The 18,822-nt window shown below is 44.5% G+C and overlaps 2 protein-coding genes across 2 annotated transcripts in view; both read right to left on the bottom strand.

Moving 5' to 3' along the window:
- Positions 1 to 18,822, bottom strand: part of LOC142182927 (gastrula zinc finger protein XlCGF66.1-like) — a 121,870-nt gene that overhangs the window by 47,322 nt on the left and 55,726 nt on the right. The gene's annotated exons all lie outside the window — the stretch shown is intronic.
- LOC142182930 (gastrula zinc finger protein XlCGF66.1-like) lies at positions 14,861 to 17,920 on the bottom strand. The gene is made up of 6 exons (XM_075257743.1): positions 17,783 to 17,920; positions 17,502 to 17,693; positions 16,785 to 16,908; positions 16,574 to 16,671; positions 16,378 to 16,486; positions 14,861 to 15,608 (listed from the first exon to the last, which is right to left on the bottom strand). The coding sequence occupies exons 1-6, from the start codon at positions 17,882 to 17,884 to the stop codon at positions 14,896 to 14,898; spliced, it is 1,338 nt and encodes a 445-aa protein (XP_075113844.1). The 5' UTR covers positions 17,885 to 17,920; the 3' UTR covers positions 14,861 to 14,895.

The following is an 18,822-nucleotide window of genomic DNA, read 5'->3' as shown; positions in this document are numbered from 1 at the left end:
CCACGGTGAGATGAGTGACGATTTTGGTAACCATTACCCAGGATTGCCATCCCCAGACGAAGCAGTTGGGACAAATTCAGACTTCATGCTCTGCTTTCCTACATCCTCCTTCTAATCTTAATTGTATACGTATTTCACAAAGTGTACAGTAACCCCTTAGAGACACAGCCCAAAAGTGCGTTAAGGACTCTTTTTTTCAAATCTGACGTGTGTCACTTTAAATGGCAATAACTTTGAGACGCTTTAACTTACACAAGTGATTTTGAGTTTGTTTTCTCGTAACACATTATACTTCATGTTAGTGGTAAAAACTAATCAATATTTTTGTATGTATTCATAAAAAAAATAGGAAATTTGATGGAAATTTGGAAAAAATTGCAATTTTCAAAATGTGAAATTCTCTGCTTTTCAGGCAGATAGTCATACCACCCAAATACATGAATAAATATTATCTCCCATATCTCTGCTTTATATTGGCATCATCTTTTGATTGTCTTTTAATTTATTTTGGACGTTACAAGGCTAAGGGGGCATTCACACTACCATCAGTGTCCGACAGGTAGTGTCTGCTCCTAGTGTCCTTTCAAAATCTCGCACGGAAATTAGGAGCGGACACTAGCTGTGTCCGTGACACCTGTCATTTATTTAAATGGTGATCGGGTGCGTTCTTTTACTCTCCGTGCCTGTCCTTCACTGTCCGCTTGTAAAGATGTCCGACTTTTCAAGCGGATTGCACCCGATCGCCATTTAAATGAATGACAAGTGTCACGGACACAGCTAATGTCCGCTCCTAATGTCTGTGACACTAGGAGCGGACACTACCTGTCGGACACTGACGGTAGTGTGAACGCCCCCTTACAAATGTAACAGTGATTTTCCGACTTTACAAGAAAATTCCCCAAACTAATTTTTTAGGGACGACTTCAGCTCTGAAAGGAATTACCGTATATACTCGAGTATAAGCCGAGTTTTTCAGGACAGTTTTTGTGCTGAAAAAGTGCTCCTCGGCTTATATTCGGGTCATTACGGTAATTTTCTGGTAGCAGGCCAGGATAGCAGACTCCGCCCCCCCACCGCTCCATCACACACCGGGTGACGTGGCCACGTAAGCTCAGGCCCGCACCCGGCGTGTGGCTGCTTCCTGCCCTGCTAGCAGAAGTACCGTAAGTACTTCTGCAGATTTTAATGTACATGTGTGTGGGCCCCGGCACCCGCCCCGGTGTCTGGATGCCGGGTCTGTAAACGCTCTGCAGAGCGGTCGCCATAGAAACTGGCACCTCCGCTGTAATGCTTACAGCAGAGATGCTGAAGCTTATGCCTGCGATCTCTGATTGTAGGCATAAGCTTTGGCATCTCCGCTGTAAGCGTTACAGCGGAGGTGCCCTCCAGAGATGTCTTCCCCGCTTAGGCCTGCCCCATACCTTTAACCCCTTCCCGACATGCGCCGTAATAGTACGGCGCATGTCGGGTCTGTAACTATGGCGACCGCCCGGGAGCCGGGCGGCCGCCATAGCCGCCGGGTGTCTACTGCTTTAAGCAGTAGACAACCGGCTCTAATGCCTCCGATCGGTCCCCGGACCGATCCGAGGCATTAACCCCTCCGGCGCCGCGATCAAAGGCCGGCTCCAGGGCTGACGTCCCGTTGCCATGACAGCCGGGAGCCTTGTACAGGCTCCCAGGCTTGTCTGCAAATCCTTTCTTTTGCAGGCTGGTCAAATTTGGGGGGAAAAAAGTGCGTCTTATAGTCCGAAAAATACGGTAATATGGAGGTGAGATTTAGACATTCATTTTTTTTCACTAATGCATTCATTTAGACCTAAAATTAACACATTCACAAAGGGTTAAAGGAGAAAATACATCCTTCAGTTTATCATGCAATTTCTTACAAGCACAGAAATACCCCACATGTGGGTGTAAACTGATTTTTGGGCAGACGGCAGTGCATGATAGGGAAGGAGCGACACTGGGTGTTTGAACAGCAGATTTTGCTGGAATTGTTTTAATGTGCCATGTCTCATTTGCAGAGCCCCTAGAGGACCAAAACAATGGAAACCCCCCAAAGTGACCCCATTTTAAAAACTACACCCCTCACAGAATTCATCAAGGGGTATAGTGACCTTTTTGACCCTACAGCTGTTTCACAGATTTTACTAACATTGGGATGTGTAAATGAAAAATGAAAAACTTTATCCCCAAAGTTTTCATTTTCACAAGGGGTTAAAGGAGTAAAAGCCCCCCACAGTTTGTTAAACAATTTCTCCTGAAGACGGCAATCCCCCATATGTGGCCATAATCTACTGTATGGGAACATGGCGGGGCTCAGAATGGAAAGAGCGCTATTTGGCTTTTGGAGGGCAGATTTTCCTGGAATAGTTTTCAGGTGACATGTCGCATCTGCTGAGCTCCTAAAGTACCAATACAATGGAAACCCCTCAAAAGTGACCCCATTTTAAAAACTACACCCATCAAGGAATGAATCAAGGGGTATTATCATTTTGAGCCTAAAATGCTTCACAAAAATTAATGTACAAAATGAAAATTGAAATTTTTAAAGAAATATGACATTTCGGTGCCCAGTACGTTGCACCCACTTTGTGTTGTCAGAGACCTGCACTCCTAAAACTATTAACCCCTTCCCGCCGATGGCATTTTTTGATTTTCGTTTTTCGTTTTTGACTCCCCTCCTTCTAAACCCCATAACTTTTTTATTTCTCCGCTCCCAGAGCCATATGAGGTCTTAATTTTTGCGGGACAAATTTTTCTTCCTGATGCCACCATTAATTATTCTATATAATGTACTGGGAAGCAGGAAAAAAATTCAGAATGGGGTGGATTTGAAGAAAAAATGCATTTCTGCGACTTTCTTACGGGCTTTGGTTTTACGGCGTTCACTGTGCAGCCAAAATGACATGTCCCCTATATTCTGCGTTTCTGTACGGTTCCAGGGATACCAAATTTATATGGTTTTATTTACATTTTGACCCCTAAAAAAAATTCCAAAACTGTGTTAAAAATTTTTTTTTCTAAAAGTCGCCATATTCCGACGGCCATAACTTTTTTATACGTAAGTGTACGGGGATGCATAGGGAGTCTTTTTTTGCGGAGCCGGGTGTACTTTTTAGTTCTACCATTTTTGGGAAATGTTATTGCTTTGATCACTTTTTATTCAAATTTTTATCAGAATCAAAACAGTGAAAAAACGGCGGTTTGGCACGACTATTTTTCCCGCTACGGCGTTTACCGAACAGGAAAAATATTTTTATAGATTTGTAGAGCGGGCTATTTCGGACGCGGGGATACCTAACATGTATATGTTTCACAGTTTTTAACTACTTTTATATGTGTTCTAGGGAAAGGGGGGTGATTTGAACTTTTAATTCTTTTTATATTTTTTTTAATTTTTTTTTTACTTTTTTTTTTTATTTTTTTTTTGCATTTATTAGACCCCCTAGGGGTGTTGAACCCCAGGGGGTCTGATCACTAATGCAATGCATTACAATGCTAATGCATTGCAAAAAAGCATCCTTTCTTTTGCAGGCTGCATAGACCAGCCTGCAAAAGAGAGGCTTTGCAGACAAGCCTGGGAGCCTGTACAAGGCTCCCGGCTGTCATGGCAACGGGACATCAGCCCTGGAGCATGCTCCAGGAGCCGGCGATCCCGGCCAAAATGGCGGCGCCCATGCGCCGCCGGGAAAATGGCGCTCCGGGGACCGATCGGAGGCATTAGAGCCGGTTGTCTACTGCTTAAAGCAGTAGACACCCGGCGGCTATGGCGGCCACCCGGCTCCCGGGCGGTCGCCATAGTTACAGACCCGACATGCGCCGTACTATTACGGCGCATGTCGGGAAGGGGTTAAGGGGCCATCCCGAGGGACAAAAAAATATATATGTGGGTGTAAACTGCTGCTTGGGCACACAGCAGGGCACAGAAGGAAAGGAGCACTGCGCTTTTTAGCTTTTGGGGTACAGATTTAGAGGGACTTTCTGGGCGCCATGTTGTTTTTGCAGAGCCCTGGAGGTGACAGTAAACTGGAATTCCCCAAGGAGTGACCCCATTTTGTAGGGGCAATTTTAGGGTCTCTGCAAAAGTGTGATGGCATTAAAAAAACAAACAAAAAAAAAAGTCTGTGCTCCAAAAAACAAATAAGCCTTCTTCCCTTCTGTGTCCGGCTGTGCCCTAATATAAGTTTATATCACATATGACATTACATACGTTATCCTGGGTACACCAGTGTCATACATGTGGCATAATATTAGTTTATACCCACATATGACATTACGTATGTTATCCCGGGTACACCAGTGTCATACATGTGGCATAAACTGCAGTTTGGGCACACAGCAGGGCGCAGAAGGGAAGGAGCGCGATGAAGCTTTTGGAGTACAGATTCAGATGTTTGGTATCTGGACGCCATGTCATGTTTGTAGAGCCTGTAAGGTACCAGAAAAGTGGATTCCCCAAAGGAGTGACCCCATTTTGAAAACTGCACCCCTCAAAGAATTTATCAGGGGTGTAGTGAGTATTAGTATCCCGGACGTGACTGCACAGCGGATGGCGAAGAGGGAATATATAAGCTGTGCGAAGGACATTGCAGACACCAAATTCCCTACTATGTCCCAGTAGCTCCTATGATTGGGGGAGTCACTCTGGGGGTCACTTTGGGGTCACTTCTGGTGTCTTTTCCCTCATAAGCTGTAAATCTGGGGTGTCCCCTGATATCCGCTCGCACCGCTTATATATTCCTTTCCTGACGCAGCCAGTTGTGTTCTAATAATTAGGCGATTTTTGCGGGTTTTTGTCTTCACATTACTAGATGCTATATTTTCTTTAATTTTCTGGTGACGCAGCCATATAAGGGCTTGTTGTTTGCGGGATGAGATGTATTTTGTAATGACACCATTTTTGGGTGCCTACACCTTATTGAATACTTTTTATTAACTCTTTCTTGCTGGATTAAAAAAAAAAAAAAAATCATTTCTGATATTGCATTTTACCTTTTAAATTTTCCGCTATGCAGCGTACAGTATAAGTAACATGCGACCTTTATTCTGCGGGTCGGTACTGTTACAGCGATACCTCATTTATGTTATTTTTTTATGCGATACTATTTCTGCAGAACACAAACACATTTCGGGACGTAAATAATTGATTTTTGCATCACCATCTTCTGAGAGGCATAACATTGTTATTTTTCGGTTGACAGTGTTGGTTGAAGGCTTATTTTTTGTGGGACAACCTTTGCTTTTTATTGGCACTGTTGTGGGGTGCATATGACTTTTTGATCACTTTTTATAGTATATATTTTGTAAGATGAGATGGCGAAAAATCATTACTTCTGGCGTTTTTTTCCGTGTTCACCGTGTACATTAACTATTGTTTCAGTTTTGTTGTACAGGTTGTTACGGATGCGACAATACCAAATATGTATTGTTTTTAACAATTGTTAGGTTTTTTTTCAATATAATTTATTTTCTGTGGGGGCTCCGGGAAGCCTGGGGTCACGGGCCAGACCCTGGGCTGCATATTACAGACGCCAGCACCCCCCGATCTCGCTGCGGGGGGTGCCGGGGTTTAAAAAGATCGCAAAACCCTTTCAATGCGGTGATCATGTATGACCATCACATTGAAAGGGTTAAAACCTCCGATCGGTAAAACTACCGACTGGAGGTAATGGAAAAGGGTGTTAGCTGACTGTAAGCGCTAAGACCCAGTTTTGATGCAGCCCGCCCACTCAATGAGTGGGCGGGCTGACTTTGACGTAGTATAGGTCAGTCTGACATTGAGTGGAAGGAGTACCATTTGTGTTGGCTTTTATTTGAGTGTTCTTGTCTCATGCAATTTGTATATTTATGTATTTTGTGTTATTCTTCCTGTATGTTGCCGAGATTTCTGTTTGTTTTTTTTTATGTAGATTGTGAGCCCCATATAGAGCTCACAATGTACTTTTTTTTTTTCTATCAGTATGTCTTTGTAGTATGGGAGGGAATCCACGCAAACACGGGGAGAACATAAAACTCCTTGCAGATGATGTTCCTGGTGTGTTTCAAACCCAGGACTCCAGCGCTGCAAGGCTAACCACTGAGCCACCGCATTGCCTTTGTTGTCGAGATTTCATGTTAGGATAAGTTTATATCAGTTGGAATCAAACAGATCTATAAATCAAAAAATAAGGGACAGCTGTTGGGACTAGTGTATGGAGGTGGAAGTAGACGGCATCATCCTCTACAAGCAGCATATGAATCCCAAATGGTAAATGACAGCAGAAATAGGAAGACCTTATAATACTCTATGACTTTGTTTGCCAAGCTTTGACCCCCTGTTGGGTGAGACTTATATGGGACCCTACTAGAGATGAGCGAACAGTGAAATGTTCGAAGTTCGATTTGAGTAGCCGCTCAATACTCGACTGTTCGATCAAACCCCATTATAGTCTATGGGAAATAAATACTTGTTTAGGGGGAAACCACTATTCGACTCAGGAGGGTCACCAAGTCCACTATGACACCCGAGGAAATTCTGCCAACACCCTGGAATGCAACTGGGGCAACAGGGGAAGCATGTCTGGGGGCATCTAACAAGCCCAAGCCACTGTATTACGTCGGGATCCCTGTCAGATTGTGATATGCGGGAGTTGACTTTTTCCCATAGGAATGCATTGACCAGCGTTGATTGTCCGAATGCCATACAGAGTAGAGCATTCGGCCAATCAACGCTGGTTCTGCCGGAGGCTCATCTGTGAGGAGGCGGAGTCTAATATCGGACCAGAATGGAGACTGCTGTGGACCGATCTTAGACTCTGCCTCCTCCGGCAGAACCAGCGTTGATTGGCTGAATGCTGTACTCTGTATGGCATTTGGCCAATCAACGCTGGTCAATGCATTCCTATGCCGAGATGTAGCAGTGATGGCCGTGCGCTCAGCTTGGCTACACCGGAGATGCATTCGAGCTGAGCACACGGCCAGCACTACTACACTGGAGATGTGAACCCTGCTGCATACTCAGCTCTGCTGCATCAGAGATGCGCTGAACCCTGCTGCATACTTAGCTCTGCTGCATCAGAGATATAACAGAGCTGAGTGTGCGCTGAACCCTGCTGCACACTCAGCTCTGCTGCATCAGAGATGCGCTGAACCCTGCTGCATACTTAGCTCTGCTGCATCAGAGATGTAGCAGAGCTGAGTGTGCGCTGAACCCTGCTGCACACTCAGCTCTGCTGCATCAGAGATGCGCTAAACCCTGCTGCATACTCAGCTTTGCTGCATCAGAGATGTAGCAGAGCTGAGTGTGTGCTGAACCCTGCTGCACACTCAGCTCTGCTGCATCTCAGCAGAGCTGAGTGTGCAGCAGGGTTCAGTGTACATTCAGCTCTGCTTCATCTCCGGTGTAGCAGTGCTGAGCGCATGACCAGCACTGCTACATCTCGGCATAGGAATGCATTGACCAATCAACGCTGGTTCTGCCGGAGGAGGCGGAGTCTACGATCGGTCCACAGCAGTCTCCATTCTGGTCCGATATTAGACTCCGCCTCCTCACAGACGAGCCTCTGGCAGAACCAGCGTTGATTGGCCGAATGCTGTACTCTGTATGGCATTCGGCCAATCAACGCTGGTCAATGCATTCCAATGGTAAAAAGTCAGCTCCGGCATATCGCAAGCTGACAGGGATCCCGACCAGATAGAGCCCCAAAGAGCTGGGTGAGTGACATTCCCCCCTAAATAAAGGTAATCCCTAGCTAACCCTGCCTGTACATCTATCCCTGTCTCACAATCACATAGTTCACAGTCTCATATGACCCAGATTTGAAATCCACTATTCGTATAAATTGGAGGTCACCTGATTTAGCCAGCCATTACTTTTTCCGATTTTTTTTTTTATGCCTCCGTTGTCGTAGTTCCTGTCCCACCTCCCCTGCGCTGTTATTGGTGCAAAAAAGCGTCAGGGAAGGTGGGAGGGGAATTGAATTTTTTGTGAGTTTGCCAACTGGTGTTCGAATTGAATCGAACATCTCGAACAGCCTGATATCCGATCGAACATGTACTCGATCGAACATGTACTCGATCGAACGCTGTTCGCTCATCTCTAGACCCTACTATTGTACAAAGTTCAGTTAGATTCTGCCTTTGTAAAGCCCATGATCCTCTTGCGTCACACTCACTTCTGCTACCACCTTATTCTCCCCCACCTCTACTACATCTATATCCCCCCCACGTAGCTCAGTCCTGGCTGTTGTGACCAGTTACATTTAGGTGTGGAACTTGTACATGACTGACAAGGCTCCTTTCACAGCAACTATAAAATCCTGGCACTTAGTATTTCTGGCAGTTTGTGACCTGCAGTGAGGAGAAGACATTTCACCTTTGTTTGGAAGCTACAGTAGAATAAAGATCTGAGAAAACGAAGAAGAGCTTACCATTTGGAGACAACTATTACAAGACGTTGGAAAATATCACTTTATTTTTTTCTGGAGACATTTGAGCAAATTAAGAAATACTTTACAAATGCACAATTTATATAAAAATTACAATTAGAATTTGGAGTCTTAACCATAAATGGCCAAGTTACCTTCCTGTGCCGTGTCCCTGCCTGATATGAGGAGGTCACAGCTGAATTTCACAAGCCCCAGACCGTTACAAGTCCTTGTTTTTATTGGCAAACCAAAAAACGACTGACTACCAAGATGGTTCAAGAATCTTCAACGATGTAGAATTTGTATCTAGGTTTGCTGGAACATAAAACAAATCTGAAACATTTCATATAACTAAGAAATCTTTCCAGTTGACATATGAAGTTAAGGTCCAGCCGGGTGTCCATGTCACATGTTCTCCAGTCCTGAAGCAAACAGAAGATCTAGAATACCAACTCTTGAAGCTCCCTTAAAAAGAAAGCAAGGATTACTGTAATGTGCAAAAACGAACAGCCTAAGATCTCCGGCCCTTGGTAAACCCCATACTGCTCGCGGTGATGTCACTAAGATGTGGATTAGCATACAAGAGCCAAAAAACATATGCTGCTAGGTAAGACGTTACAGGAGTCACAACCATCGTCCGCAGGGAGCTCCATAAGTTGGGCTCTAGCTCTTACATGCATGCAATGAATCTCCACTTGAGGGGTGGTTCACTTCAGCACCTACACTGCTCAGATCCTACAGCATCATAATGGGGGAATGTAGCGACATTTACCACTGTCTGATACCAGCTACCAGAGAACTGCCCAGACCATAGGTGGGTACATGAGACCCATGCAGCTTGTGCGATGTCCCCACAGTGTTCGCTACACCTGGAGATTCAGCAGAATTGGACAAGTCATGAAAGCCATCCACACCTAGTATACATCTGCTTGTCCCTTCATCACTCTGCAAGGCATTATCTTTCTAACAACTAAGTGTACTATTCAAACTGTATAAAGATATAGTAAGGTCAGTTCTCGAGGATGCAGACAGAGCCTAATGAGCAGATAGTAATCCACCACTAGTGCCGTCCATCATCACACAAAGGCTTGAATTCACATTGTGGGACTTATGATCCATAGGCCTCTGACTGTAGGAGATGGACGTAGAATTTACAAAATCCAACATCTACAGATGTATGTTAGACTTATGCACCATAGAGTTGTATAGTGAGCATAAGCCAATGATAAACCAACATAGAGTTGTATGGTGAATGGACTCAATAAAGGATATCATTAAACTATATATACTAGGAAGGAAGTGGGTGGGTGGGGGGAGTCATTCTCCTTATGGTATTAAAGTGAATTATCTCAACAAAACAAAGACAAAAAAACCCCAAAGATTTTTAGTAGATCAGTTGCCCAATAGTTGCCACCCACTGAGATTGGCAGTCGTTACCCCTCATACAGTAAAGAACAGTATTGCGCGCGTGCTCCAGTAGCTTGTACATATCCGGCTTGGACCAGGGATGGTCCAAGATTCTCACCATGCGGTTGTAGCGATTTCTCAACAGCTTGTCATATTATAAAGCTCAGGTACGTTCATATACAAATAGTATATGAGGTTGTATAACCTCAGAGTTGGTTCAGAGGAAAGCAAAAACACCATGAGTCTGGTACCAATGGCCCCATGTCACGGGAAAAAATCCCTTTCACTCCAGACCAAACAGTCAATACAAGACTACTGTAGTTAACAAATCTTACAGTAAAGAACAGTATGAAACGCGGGCTCCTGCAGCTTGAACGTAGCCGGCTTGGCCTTGGGGTGGGCCGAGATTCCTACCATGCAGTTGTACTGTCAATAGTTTATTTCTCTACAGTTTATCATAAAGTTAATTTATCATGAGTAATACTGACCTAGTAGATGAGGTTGGCTGAAGACTACCAATAAATTACAGTGTTGGTCCAGAGGAAGGTAAAAAAAAACAAAACAACCCTGACATGGGGCTAATACCAATAGCCCCATGTCAGGGGAAAAAATTCCTTCCTGACTCCAGAAGAGAAGTCAGTATAAGACCCTGGACCAACTTGGCTAGACAGGAAAAATAATGGCCGAACCAGAACATTGCTGGCATGGACTGGGGATCAGAATAACTGGTTACCTAAGAGTCACTGTAGCGCCCCACAGAATGGGTCACTACAAATGTCATCTTCTGTGATCTATACTGTGTACTGTGAAGGTATAGTGAGATCCAGTCAACCTGTCAGCATACATAAAGTTCCACAGCCATTATCTCTTCTCTTTAAGAAAAGGGGTGGAGCTACAGACTGGAAGAGGGTCTCTCCTTCAGTTCCAGGTCAGGGAGTGCAAGAGAGAGGAGAGGTGTGTGGAGGTGCAGTGTGTGCTGCAAGCCGCATGGTGTGATAGCACAGGAGGCCGGAGACCTGCAGAGGTGAGATGAGACCTTGCAGGGACAGAGCTGCAGTTATAGGACCATCAATTCCTAACTAGTGTGTGAAACACTTAGAAAATTGAGAAAGTCACTGGACCGAGGCCTAATGAATGCAAGATTCCTGGAGGCTCAGTAACATACAGGGTTGGGGTGAGTGTGTGCATCCAGCATCCCAAAGAACTCGCATTACCTGCTGTCCAGAAGGGGGATCTACCCGGTTGTACTTAACCTCTGAGCTCCTGGAACCCAGGACCAGAGGAAATCTATTAGAGAGTTTGAGCAGCGATGGAAGGCTGAATCATACTAGTGGTAAAAGGAAAGACTGGCATCTCACTATACTGGAGCAAGGTGAATCCTCCTGTAACATCTGTTATCTCCTGCTGACTACAGAAGTAAACTGTAAGTGTTTGGTTAACCCCTGTCTGGACTGTATTCCTTCATTGATCATCCCTCTGTTACTCCTCCTGGAAATCATCCCTTCCTCACCTATATCATCTGGCCCTGGGACCTGCCCTGATTAGGGAGGGTATAACATCTGGCACTGCATCACCACCTATTCCCAGAGGCCCTATCTACAGTGCCCGGCTTCACCTCAAGCCGAAACCCCAACTGGCATCACGACAAACTTTTATTTTTCTTTAATCCATTTTTGCTTAAAACTCCCTTTTTTCAAGGCGCTGCCGCCCCCGGTGTCGGGCCTGCTCGCACCGTGAATCTACATAGGCCGAGCTGGGGCGACTCATCACCACCTAACAAATGCATTCTCTTTAGTAACGAGTTATATTAGGTTTGACTAATGGTGGGCCGACATTCTCACCATGCAGTTCTCTACAGCTTATTTTAGTCTAGGAACTAATGCCATTAGGATTAGACTCATTCCTATCATGGCATTATAGTGACAAAAGCTACCACAATTTTTAGAGGACCTAGGGCAAAGACTAGCCAAAGCAGAACATTACTCTGATGGCATGATCAAGCAATAGATGCAGATTATTAATTGCAATTATTTTTATTATATTTTATTAATACAGAGGCGTAACTAGAAAAGACTGGGGCCCCCAGCAAACTTTTGACTTGGGGCCCCCTCTCACGGCATAACACCCCACACAGTATAATACCCCATCTACACACACTAAGATGTCCCAAAGTGGTCTCCAGACAGTATAATGTCCCATATTGCCCCTTCACATAGTATTATCCCCCATAGTGGCCCCTGCACACAGTATTAAGTCCCATAGTGGCTCCTCCACACAGTATAATGTCCCATAGTGGCCCCTGCACACAGTATTATCCCCCATAGTGGCTCCTCCACACAGTATAATGTCCCATAGTGGCCCCTACACACAGTATTTTGCCCCCTTAAACTATTATTATACTATACAGAGTGTAATGATCAGAGGTAATGCTGTAATGTTCTCTCACCTCTCTTGGGCTTCCATTCCCAGCGTTGATGGAGTAGGATGCTTCTCCCCTGCACTCCTACCTTACCTGCCTGTTATAGACATTCTCGTGTAATCGGCCACTAGAAAATGGCTGTAGACATGTGCAGTCAGCTCTGCCCGAAGCCCAATGCCAGAGCCAGCTGCGCATGCCTAGGATTTTGAAGACCAGTGCCTGAGGAAGACGCGGCAGAGAGGTGTTTCAGAAGAAGATGAGGCGGCGCTGGAGATTTTTCAAGCAGCATTGGGGACGCCCCCAGTGCTGCAAAAAAAATCCATTTGCATACTGCAGAAAAAACGGGAATATCGCCAGAATAGTGGTGAGGAGAAGACTTTTAAAGATAGAAGAAGAATAGCCTTTCTTAAGGCTATTCCTAAGTGTTAATATTAAAAAATGGGATTCTAATGATAGAATCCCTATAAATGTCAAGGGTCTTGGCTCCAACTCCAAGTGACGCATGGTGTTTGCATGAGCTTAGCACCATCTGGGTGGATGTCGCCTTTCTTCAGAAAATTCAAAACGACCACAGAGGCGTGTTTCACTTTGCTAGACACTATTTTCCAACCGCATACTCTGCCTACCACTCTTGGCATAAGTTACTGTCTTATTGGCCGGCGTCTGCCATATCACAATCACTGCCTCTTACTTAGCACCCCAAGTACCCACCTACTTGACTTCTTCCGTACCAACGAAAATTCAGTCTCCTCTGGCTCAGTCCTCTGGAAAGCCCATATGGCAGTGATCCGAGGTCACTGTATAGCCCTTGTGACACAACATAAAAAACACATGAAGGCTAGGAAGATTGTTTTAACTACTAAAATACAGAGTCTTATTGACCGCCTAGAGAGCTCAACAGACCTCGTCGACTCCCCATGCTCTTGGCAACCAACATGCACGCGTAGGTGTTCCAAGAGTATTACACTACGCTATACAACCTCCCCTCACGGGTTCAGGTGACCCCTAACTTGATGCGACAACACTTACATGCAGTGACGTAACTAAAGTCTTGTGGGCCCCAGTGCAATCTTTTGTCCAGGGCCCCCTACCTCATCCCTACAGTATAATACAGCCAGGATCCGAAGCTAACAGCTGCGATCAGTGCGGACACCGATCGCAGCTGTTAACATTTCAGCTGTCACGGTGAAACGCAACTGCGTTATCTAAAATACGCGACTGCGACCACAAGACTTGTCATTACAACCCTTCTATTACACGCTTCCCCCTGTGAGTGGAGGCGTTCCTTACCGCCCAGCGATGATGCTCCCCCAGTACTAGTCTATGGATGAGTACTATCAGAAGTAGGGGAGGCGTTCCTCACCCCTCTGTATCATCACTGGGCAGTAAGGAACGCCCCCTCTCACCATACAGAGCAATAGGCGCTGCTGTGAGGAGTGGCGTTCCTGGCAGACTGTCAGAAACACCCTTCTAACACTGAAGAGCTACGGTATTGGCACCGATAACTCTTCACCAGGGGCACAGAACAGGAAAGCTGATATTGAACGGTGCCATTGCAAAGTAGAATTTGTCCCACAAACAATAAGCCATCATGTGACTTTGTGAACTGAAAAATGAAAAAATCATGACTCTTTGAACAGGAGAGGGAAAAATGGAAATGGAATGGCTGAGCAGTGGAAACGATTAGGCGGTATCTGAGCAGAACTGGCAGCAGGTCAGCGGGGTAACTATAACATCTTTATTTTTTTTAACCCATCCTTTACCACCATTTTTTCACACTGAAAAACCCCTTTAAAGGGGCTCTATCAGCAAAATCATGCTGATAGAGCCCCACATATGCCTGAATAGCCTTTAAAAAGGCTATTCAGGCACCGTAAATGTTATATTAAACTACCCCCCCCCCCCGTTTTAAAATAATAACCTAAAAAAGAATGTGCTCTACTTACGGATCGTGCACCCTGGGCGGGCATTCAGGGTGTGTCTTCATCTTCCTCCACGCCTCTTCTTCCTCCGATGTCCTCCGGTCCCGTCCTCCTCCGTCACTCGCGAACGGAGACTGATATAAAAAAAATAGCCTGGGCGAATGCGCAGTAGCCGTAGTAGAAGCCGCATGCTACTGCGCATGCGCCCAGGCCATTTTTTTTTATAACAGTGTCTGCTCGCGAGCGCCAGAGGAGGACGGGACCGGAGGACATCGGAGGAGGAAGAGGCGTGGACGAAGATGAAGACACACCCTGAATGCCCGCCCAGCGTGCATGATGCATAAGTAGATAACATTCTTTTTTAGGTTATTATTTTAAAACGGGGGTTAGTTTAATATAACATTACCGATGCCTGAATAGCCTTTTTAAAGGCTATTCACGCATATGTGGGGCTCTATCAGCATGATTTTGCTGATAGAGCCCCTTTAAATTTGTCAAAAACAAATCTTAAGTTTAATGAGTCAATTTGCCAGTGCACCACAATAGGCAGCAAATCTGTGGACCTCAATTACTCATCTTTACCAATATGGCAAATAGTTAATCTAGGATCATAAACAAACAACTTGAATACCAGATAACATTACAAATAAAATAGTTCCTACAGCCTGAACAGGATCTCTCCGTGATTTTTTGACGACCTTTTCCGAATGTTTCCCAGTTTCAGACATGAAGATGGCTTCTACTCAATGTGAGTTCTCAGATGTCTCTCAAGAAGCCATTTCCTTGTAAAAGATCTCCCACATTCTGAACATGAAAATGGCTTCTCTCCTGTGTGGGTTATTTGATGTCTCTCAAGATGATGTTTGGCCATAAAACATTTCCTACACTCGGGACATGAAAACGGCTTCTTCCCTGTGTGAATTCGCTGATGCTCAACAAGAACAGATTTCCTTGAGAACGATTTTCCACATTCCAGACATGAGAATGGCCTCTCTCCCGTGTGGCTTCTCTGATGTTCCACAACGGCTGATTTCTTGGTAAAACATTTCCCACATTCTGTGCAGGAATACGGCTTCTCCCCGGTGTGAACTTTGTGATGATCTACAAGAATTGATTTCTTGGTAAAACATTTGCCGCATTCCGAACATGCAAACGGCCTCTCGTTTCTGTGCATTCGCATGTGCATGGAGAGGTTAGAGATCGTCTTGTAATGTCGGCCACATTCACTACATGGAAATATTTTACCCTCTTTACAATTAGAGTCTTGTCTTACGTTCTGTGATTTACCAGATGAAGGTTGGTTATGGCTCGTAAGATCAGATGCCAGATCTCTGGTGGGTATATTTGGGGTAGGGCCGTTTTCATTAGAAAGATGGCAGGGGATATCTCTAGGTTCTGCGTCATAATATGGAAATAACAGATGTCCTTCTGAGAGTCTGCCATACTCATCTCCTGGAAGTAGAAACAGATTCTAAACATGTTAGACTAAGGGAATAGATGAAGACATGAACTTTAATAGGAAGTAAGAAGTGGGAGGCAGCTGCGGTAACCCACAAAAAATCATAGGCTGTGTGTCCACTTACGCTAGGTTAACATTAGCGTTCGGGTCTCCGTTCTGTGGGTGCATGCAGAAGATAGAAAGCTGTCAGACCGGGTCCGGCGGTGAACTTTTTATGCTCTCCACCGCAAAACCGTTTTTTTTAAAATCGGACTGCATGTCCGACTCTGTGTCCGATTTTTAAAAAACGGTTCCGCGGCGGAGAGCATAAAACGCTCACCACCGGACATCTTTCAAACCCATTCAAATGAATGGGTGTGAAAGAGTCCTGCAGGTTTCCGTATCCTGCCTCTGTTTTGTGCAGGAAACGGAAACCTGCAGAACGGAGACCGGGCGCAGATGTGAACGAGCCCTAAGGTGTACAAGATGACAATATAGCTTTTTTAATTTCTATGTCACTTGTCAAACTCCATATGTAACACGGTAAATAGGTTTGAGTATGATTTATAATAATAAGCTGAAATGAAGAAGGTTCAGGCAGTAAGAGAACTGATAACTTAAGATTTGTTTGACTGAATGGTCATTAACTTTTGAACAAAATCTTCAGAAATCAATAGAAACTTTATAATACAGTATTATAAATACAGTATATCAGAAGACACTAAGGCAGATTTATTGCCCCTCTATCCTAGGAATTGGGAGGTCAGAATGGTGATTACTTACCATGACTAGCATCTACATGAATTTTTTCCTCTTTACACTGTTGGTTTCCCATTAGATACATCTCCTCTTCTTTTATGACTTCCACTTTAATATTAATCAGATCTTCACCCTGATGAAACATGTGGAACAAATAATAAACACATAACTTTATCAGTATAACGTATGGAGGATTTCCATAGACCTCAGCTCCATCTACCTGATGATCCACTGTCACATCATAATATTTCTCAGGACAACCTTGCGGATAAGGAGGACTGGGACATCTTGCTGAAATATTTTTCATGCTGGTTTCATCTGCAAGAAGAGACACAGTTGTCAAAAAAAATTGTATATACGGGATGACGGGTGTATATAGTTAACCCTTAAAACTGATATTCCCTTTACAGTCAATAAACGCTTCCTCTTACCCAATGATGTGATTGGGTGATAATTCTCCATCATGGCGTCCTTGTACAGATCCTTATGTCCTTCTAAATACTCCCACTCCTCCATGGAGAAATAGACAGTGACATCCTGACATCTTATAGGAACCTGACAACACAATGACAGTTATCATTCAGCATAAATGCCAGCATTCTAATTTTTATTTCTAAGGACACTTTACTATAAGGACCTTGTAAAGCGGACAATATATAGGCACCAGCACTGTATGACATGTACAATTAAAGATATCCAGTAGCAGAAAAAAGAAACAAGCCGCCCTATATTGCCACGGAGTCCGTGGCTGACTCAGTCGCGGCGTCCACGGCGTCAGGCTCCCTCCCGATCAGGCCCATTCTTCGGACCTAATCCAGAGCGGAATGTCGCGACTAGATGCTGGTGCACTGCATCAGCACCCCGTTGCGGTTAGCCACACATGGAATACAAATTCTGCCATGTGCACATATCTTTATAGAGCTAGTATATCTTCTTTAATAAGATCCCCAACAATAAGACTCAAATATTGCTGGTAAGTGTCAAGATCAAGCAAAAAATACGATGGCAATTCATAGCTGAAGTAGACCCAGAGCTGTTGAAGACAAACCAGGAGTGACAAGGGGCGAGTAATATTAACCATCAACTACTGGTTCAGTATTGTTGGCATGTAAACCTTCAGCCATCACACTTAGTATAGCGGTACTCACCTCTCTGGTCAGCAGCTGAATAATCTTATTGGTCAGTTCTAGGATGTTTTGGTGATCGTTCTTCTCGTGTATCAGTGGATGACATGTAGACCTCATAGAGTGGCTCTGGGTACCGCTCCATACGTCTGACACATGGGGATGTCCAGTAAAGGTCACGCACTCACCAGATGTCTTCTTGACTACTATGCAATCCTGTGCGGAGAGGGATACCGTTATATACACATTCCCAGAATCCTTCATATCTGCAATAACCATATTACATCATTCCCAGAATCCCTCACCTCTCCCGTCAGCAGGTGGATAATCTCCAGGGTGAGGTTTAATATCTTTTCAGACATTTTATGTCTTCCTTTATCTAATTGTTTGGTCAGGGAGTGGACCATTGTGTTGTAACGGAGGAGCCTTCTGTAGCGGAGGATCTTGTGGTGCAGAAACACAGAAAACATATGTTATACCGACGTAATCGTATATTATTATGAATGCAGACAGCTGGCACTTGGTAACAATGCCACCCAGCACTTTACAGAGACCTCGCCTATAAAGAGGACCTTTCACCATGTCCACCAATTCTAATCCATCCTATTGACTTAGAAAGTCATACAAATGCCTTAAAAATTCTCTCTCATTATTCTGGCATTTGGCAAATCTAAGTAATTTTGTTAATCCTAATTGACCTACAACGGGAAAAGTTTATTCCGATTTCATGTCAGATATTGAGAAAAACATGCATATGTGTCATTTTATATAGTGTATGTAAACCTCTGGTTTCAACTGTATATAACGCTAGATTTTCATTTGTTCTGGCCTTTGTCTATAACCCCCTATTACAGCAGTACATGGTGTAGGCAGTTACCGGTATGTAATGTCCCGGTCCTGCTCGTCTCATTCCCTTTAATAGTCCTTGCAGACCGAGATGGTATGGACATTTGCATATAAGGTAAAGCGTTTCCTCCCCCTTCATTCCTTCTCTATATATTTCCAGAGCCAGCACACAGGGGGTCTATTAATGCGCCATCTTGTGGATGTTTTTGTGAACTACACCTGCCTATACTTTGCCATTGTAATTTGAGTTGTCAGTGTGAAGGTGTGTCCAGTATAATCAGGTGACCTTCAGGACTGGTCTGGAGGAGGAGGGGTTACAACCCCCCTCTAGGGGGGTTGGGAACGTTCTGCTTTGGTCCTTTGTGTAAAAACAGCTAGCAGACAGAGCACATGGAGAGCTGAAAAATGGCAGCCAACTATCAGGGCACAGCAAGCAGAGATGTCTTTTCCTCTGTTCTCAAGATTCTCCTCATAGAGTGTTTCCCTCTGAAGCTCCAAG

The sequence above is a fragment of the Leptodactylus fuscus genome, chromosome 10, assembly GCF_031893055.1.
Source record: "Leptodactylus fuscus isolate aLepFus1 chromosome 10, aLepFus1.hap2, whole genome shotgun sequence".
Taxonomy (NCBI): domain Eukaryota; kingdom Metazoa; phylum Chordata; class Amphibia; order Anura; family Leptodactylidae; genus Leptodactylus; species Leptodactylus fuscus.
This window is presented reverse-complemented; position numbering and strand designations above follow the sequence as displayed.